This window comes from Mesoplodon bidens (genome assembly GCF_964165515.1).
Source record: "Mesoplodon bidens genome assembly, chromosome: 1".
Classification (NCBI taxonomy): domain Eukaryota; kingdom Metazoa; phylum Chordata; class Mammalia; order Artiodactyla; family Ziphiidae; genus Mesoplodon; species Mesoplodon bidens.
The window spans coordinates 30,883,844-30,889,843 of NC_138176.1; the positions used below are offsets into that span (position 1 = coordinate 30,883,844).

Below are 6,000 nucleotides of genomic sequence, written 5' to 3' on the forward strand. Positions count from 1 at the left end.
CATTAACATGATATGTTTGCAAACTTACAAGTTGTTCAGTGCATAAGAGTGGAAGATAATTGTAATATTTAGTGTGATATGACTTAACTGGGTAATAGGATAAATATTAAAATAAAAATGTAAGCAGGAAAATTAGAATGGAGGTGGTAAAGCACACTGTCCATCGTTACAGTGACGGAACTTTGTAAATAAGGTTGTATGAGGACTTAAGGTCTCACAGAATTAACTCAGGTTGGCTTAGCTAAGAGGTGGTCATATAGATCTTTTTTAAGGATGAAAAAACGCTATCAATGATCAATAGCCACGTGTCCAGTTGAGATAAGGTATCTAGTGAGTGACTGTGAGAATCAGCGATAATTCAGGTCTTATCTAATATCTCCAGGGCCAGAGAGCAAGAGTAATTGGTACACTAATGAAATCTGTAAAGACACTCAGCAAACCTCCAGGGAGCCTCTTTAGAGCTGGAGACACTCAGTCCAGGAATACCAGAAATAACGTCAAAGAGCCTCAAAAGTCCATTCACTTGTTCAGAAAATATTCCATCCCAATTCTATGCCACTCGGTTAGGCACCGAGTGTTTAGGGATGAAAGGCACTGTACCTTTCCTCACCAAGCTCACAGCCCAGTGAGGGGCAGAGTGGGTAAGTCCCTACAATTCAGTGAGGTGGTTATATGGGAGCTTTGGGTACACGAGAGTCCAGAGTTGGGGCTCCTAACCCAGGGGTCAAAGAAGGTTCCCCAGAGGAGGCAACATGAGAGCAGGCTCTGCAGGGACCCAGGGCAGTTAGTCCTGCAGAGGAGGAGGACTGACTGCTCCAGGTGGAGGGAGCACCACACACAACAACCCAAAGTGGAACTACAAGTTATTTAATCTGGTCATGCTGGGGCAAAGGTCCCCTCAGGTTCCAAGGTTCCTTTGTAATGGCAACAAATGTCATAGCCCTCCCACACTATAGTAATTGTCCCTTTAAAAACCCTTGCTTGAAAAAAACACATGATGCCCCATTCCTCCCCCAAAAAATCTATTAGGAATTTTATAGCAGTTTTAAATGAACTTGTGTCTTTTTTTTTCTTTCTTTTTTTTTTTTTTTGCGGTATGCGGGCCTCTCACTGTTGTGGCCTCTCCCGTTGCGGAGCACAGGCTCCGGACGCGCAGGCTCAGCGGCCATGGCTCACGGGCCCAGCCGCTCCGCGGCATGTGGGATCTTCCCAGACCGGGGCACGAACCCCGTGTCTCCTGCATCGGCAGGCAGACTCTCAATCACTGCGCCACCAGGGAAGCCCAAACTTGTGTCTTATTAATCCCAAGTGTCTACAGGCATTAACATTTGAAAAATATTTACTTTTTTAAAAAATGAACTGGTGTATTTTATTCCTACCAGGATCTACTGACATTTTCATTTGAGAAAGATCTACCTCATTTATGGGCAAAATTGAACTGTTTTTCATTGGGAACAATCTGTTCATGCATATACTGATGATGTCCTTACAATGACTGCCTACTCAGCCCAAGCCCACCCCCAGAGGTCTGTGATCCACAGGTAGCACTGGAGTAAGGGGCACTGGCAGCATCTGAGACTGGGGAGGTGGCCGGAGCTTGGCTTCATCATCCGGATTAAGGTGAAAGGGATGGCGTTGTTGGAGAGTTTGAAGCAGGGACAGCCCCAGATGGTTCTGTCAGCAGCGTGGCCAGCACAGGAGAGGTAGGCAAGGCCAGGGGCAAGGAGGTAGGTCACAGGGCAAACTCTGAACTAAAATAATAGCAGTGGGGCTTCCCTGGTGGCGCAGTGGTTGAGAGCCCGCCTGCCGATGCAGGGAACACGGGTTCGTGCCCCAGTCCGGGAAGATGCCACATGCCGCGGAGCGGCTGGGCCTGTGAGCCACGGCCGCTGAGCCTGCGCGTCCGGAGCCTGTGCTCCGCAACTGGAGAGGCCACAACAGTGAGAGGCCCGTGTACCGCAAAAAAAAAAAATAAATAATAGCAGTGAAGGGAGAGAAAGAAGCAGATCTGAAAAATATTTAAAGGTAGAATTGGTTGGATTTAGCGACTCCATACCTGGGACCTGAGGGAGAAGACCCAGATGACCGCAGCTCTCTGGCTTAGGTAATCTTATAGACGGTGGTGCCAGCCCAAAGATAAAAAGGCAGAGAAAAGGACAGAGTTTGAGGAGAAGATCTTGACTCTGGACACGTGACTATGAAGTTCCTGTGGAACAGCCAAGTGGAGATATATAAGTTAGAAGAGGGATTCAGCCTTGAGTTACAGGTTTGGGAAGCATCGACATGAAGATAGTAATTAAAGTCCTGGGAGTTGGTAACAGCACCCAGCTGGAGTATGTAGTGTGGGAAGCAAAGAGGTCCCAGGACCAAGCACCAGCACCCCCAGCATCTGAGAGGCAGGTATAAGGGAACAGTCCCCCAAAAAGGAAACAACATGCAGAAATGGAGGAAAATGGAGGGAAAGAGAGAGAGAGAGAGAGAGAGAGAGAGAGAACACTACCACAGGAGCCAAGGGAAGAGAGGGCTTTAGGAAAGGAGCCATGAAACTCACCAGTGCCACAGTACAAGGACCAAGAAATTTACCTACCCAGAATGACAATGAAAAGAGTAACAACAAAAAACACCATCTCCCACTTACATGGCTCACTATGCTTTCAAAGCACTTTCACATTTTTTATTTCATTTCATCCGTACTATAGCCTATATTCTCACAGATACAAAACTGAGGGAAGTAAGGTAAAGAGAGTTGCCAGAGCCATCTAGGAAGTTAGTGGCCGGCTCCTGGAATTAGAGATCAGTCCACAATCTTGATCATGCTCCCTGGTTCCAACCATACCTGAGTCAGCTTTTTAACCAACCAATAAGGAAATCAGAATGGAGCCTGTTGCAGAATAACCACTCGTTATTAGTATAGAAATGAAAAGGCTTGCTTCTCACACTTTGTTTTGACTTCCTAGAACCCAGAGATGGCAATACTCTGGGATCATCTGAATCTAAGAGGGTGTTGCCTGACTCCTCAGGGGGAGGGCTTGCATGTAACTCTATATATAGGAGGACCACTGAAGGTTTTCACGTGATAGCAATTTGAGTATGCTTTGGAAAGATTAATTAGTATTATTGAACTAATATTTGATAGTGCATATGTCTGGTTGTTGGATATTCACACCACCTAGAACCAAATAATAAAATACAATGTGAAGAACTGTCCTGGCTTTTTTTGCACCTGAACCCCCTCTCCTCACCCTGCCCTCCACTCCAATGAGTACGATGTATTCACCAGAGAGGGTCGCAGAAGGTTCTTGCATGTTTGGTGAGGTCAACACTGACCTTTAGATCTCAATTCTCACACCTCCACATCTTCCAGAGGCAGGCCTGGCTCTCCACCCAGGAGCCTCCTGCTTGTTCATTCATTCCTCAGTCATACCAACAAGAGAGGGGGGCTGCCCCCTGGCCTGTCAGATCTGGACTGGGCCCAAACTGATCCACGTCGGGCCGGGCCTGGAGCTGTCTCTCTGCCCAGCCCTCCCCTGGGAGCAATTTACATTGCACTTATCTCTGGGGGTTCATGGCTCTACTGAGCAAGGGGTCTGATGATCTCTCTCTAAACATATCATTCATAGCACAGAAGGAACACTAAACCAAGACCTCTATATCAATTTCTAACAGTTTATTCTCTTCACAGCTCAGATGATACCACGGCAATGTTATCACACTGGAGGCTGGGCAAGGCCCAGAAATAGTCATCATGGTAATGCTGATTTTCCAAAGTGACTTACAGCCTTATTTCCAGCTAGTGGCCTGGTTCTGGCCTTTTCTACTGACCCATAAAACTGAGCTTCAGTGGGTACTTGGCTGTCCGAGTCACTCTCCCGTCAGAAACAGCTGGGAGACTGTCTGGATTCTGCACCACAGGCCTAGGATGGGTGATGAGCCATTCCCCTTTGCTAAGTCCTTCGCAGGGCTGAAAATGACTGATACACAGGAAGGATAAAAGCAAGCAACGCAGGTGAACTGAGATCACAAATGCCCGCTTTATCACCTACTTCTTTGTGTCTCTAAAATGTAGGGCTTCCCTGGTGGCGCAGTGGTTGAGAGTCCGCCTGCTGATGCAGGGGACACGGGTTCGTGCCCTGGTCGGGAAGATCCCACATGCCACGGAGCAGCTGGGCCCGTGAGCCATGGCCACTGAGCCTGCGCCTCCGGAGCCTGTGCTCCGCAACGGGAGAAGCCACAACAGTGAGAGAGAGGCCCGTGTACCGCAAAAAAAAAAATAAATAAATAAATATATAAAAATAAAAAATAAATAAAATGTAAACATTCATTAAATATTAGTTATGGAAACTGACGCTCAGATTAGAGAAAGGAAGGTTGTTACCTAAGTCTCTGTCCTCCTCCAGAACTGCCCTAGACAAGTGACACAGTGTCAGTTCTCTCATCTCTCAAATAAACTAATGGAAGATGCCAGTTAAATAGGAATTTCTGAAGTCACCTTAAGCCTATGCATCATTCCACACTTTAGGTAGAAGAAAATTCTTCAGGTAGAAGAGTCAAACTGAACTGCTATCATGATTTAAAGAAAAAAAAATAGACCTGAGACACTTTTCAGCTTCTGCCTCAGAGACATTTAACTTGTCAAAATAAATGATGACTACCTGTGTTCAAATCCTGGCTCCCAGGACTACAAGCTGTATAGCCTTGGGCAAGTCATCTAAGTACTCTAGGTAGAATGGGACAAGGACAGTTTCTTCCTCAGAGCATTGCTGGGATGTTCGAGCGTGTTTCCAAAGCACCCAGCTGAGAGCCTGGGCAGAGTAAGTATCAGTCAGTGATAGCCAGCCAGGCACGATCAGCAGACGGGGGCAATCTGAGGCTGCCCAGGCTTTGCTGCGATGGCTTCCTTTCAAGGCAATAACGAGTCCCATGCTGTTTTTCCTCACTGTAGGTCAGTGCAGCTGAACGGCCAGCCCTTAGTGATGGTGGACGATGGGACCCTCCCAGAACTGAAGCCCCGCCCCCTGCGGGCCGGCCGGACATTGGTCATCCCTCCGGTCACCATGGGCTTTTATGTGGTCAAGAATGTCAACGCTTTGGCCTGCCGCTACCGATAAACCCCCTCACACTTGCAAGTCACCGGCAGGCCTGCTGGACTGCTTTCCACTCTTCTGCCCTAATGGTATCAGTATTTTTCAGGCATCTTCTGAGCAACAAACCAGTCTCTGCCGCCCCATCCTGCTGGAATCAACACTAACTTGCTCTCCAAAGAGACAAATACCCTAGCATGAGCTTAGCCTAGGTAGGTCACTTCTACCCCAAAGGAAAATGTAGACCTCGTAAGCGTGAAGGTATGTGTGTAGAGCTGTACGCACCCTTGTACATGCACCATGAGAACAAGCTGACAGTGCACTTCCAGGACAAATGAAATAACTCCCCACAATCCTGGTCACATAGCAAAATAACTACAGACCTTAGCCTGTGGCTGCTGCCCTTGGCAGAAGATGAGGAAGGAAAAAAACCCGGTGGACATTTGGGAGCCCAATCCCCCCTAACTCCTTTCCTTTGTTTGTTCCCTGCTGTTGCCCTGGGTTTCATATCACCTCTCTTCCCATAGGGGAGCAAGTGGGTGAGTCAGTGCTGGCCTGCTGGGTGAGCTGTTAATGTAATTTCCTGGCTGATGTATGAGTGTGTGCATCTGGGTTTCTGACAGTGGCATCAATCACTAGCTATTCCTCTGGGAAGCGGGTGCTTCAAAAGTAAAATTGCAATCGTACTCCAGATTTTGTAAGAAGGTTCTATTCCTCTGTGAATACAGGTTCCCCCAGGGTTGGAACGGAAGTCAGGTAACGGTATTCACTGCGTGGACAGCAATGTATTAGGCAGCACAAAAAGCAGTCATCCTCTGTCATGTGTCTGCGAGGGAGAGAGTTTTAGTACAAAGAGAAAGCACACCCAACCACCAAACACAGACACACACTCAAACACACACACACATGTCCCTCGGCT

General features: G+C 47.6%; 1 protein-coding gene across 4 annotated transcripts in view; it reads left to right on the plus strand.

Moving 5' to 3' along the window:
- The window catches only part of HPSE2 (heparanase 2 (inactive)), a gene marked incomplete at its 3' end in the record, with an annotated part of 577,025 nt that extends 571,917 nt beyond the window's left edge, over positions 1-5,108 (plus strand). For 3 of the 4 annotated variants that reach the window (XM_081247709.1, XM_081247711.1, XM_081247712.1), the window contains one exon: positions 4,943-5,108. In XM_081247709.1, the coding sequence (XP_081103835.1) occupies positions 4,943-5,108 (166 nt within the window). Of the gene's footprint in view, positions 1-2,957; positions 2,992-4,942 lie in introns of those variants that run through there. The other variant, XM_081247710.1, reaches the window with a different exon arrangement.
- Between the last annotated feature and the right edge of the window lie 892 nt (positions 5,109-6,000).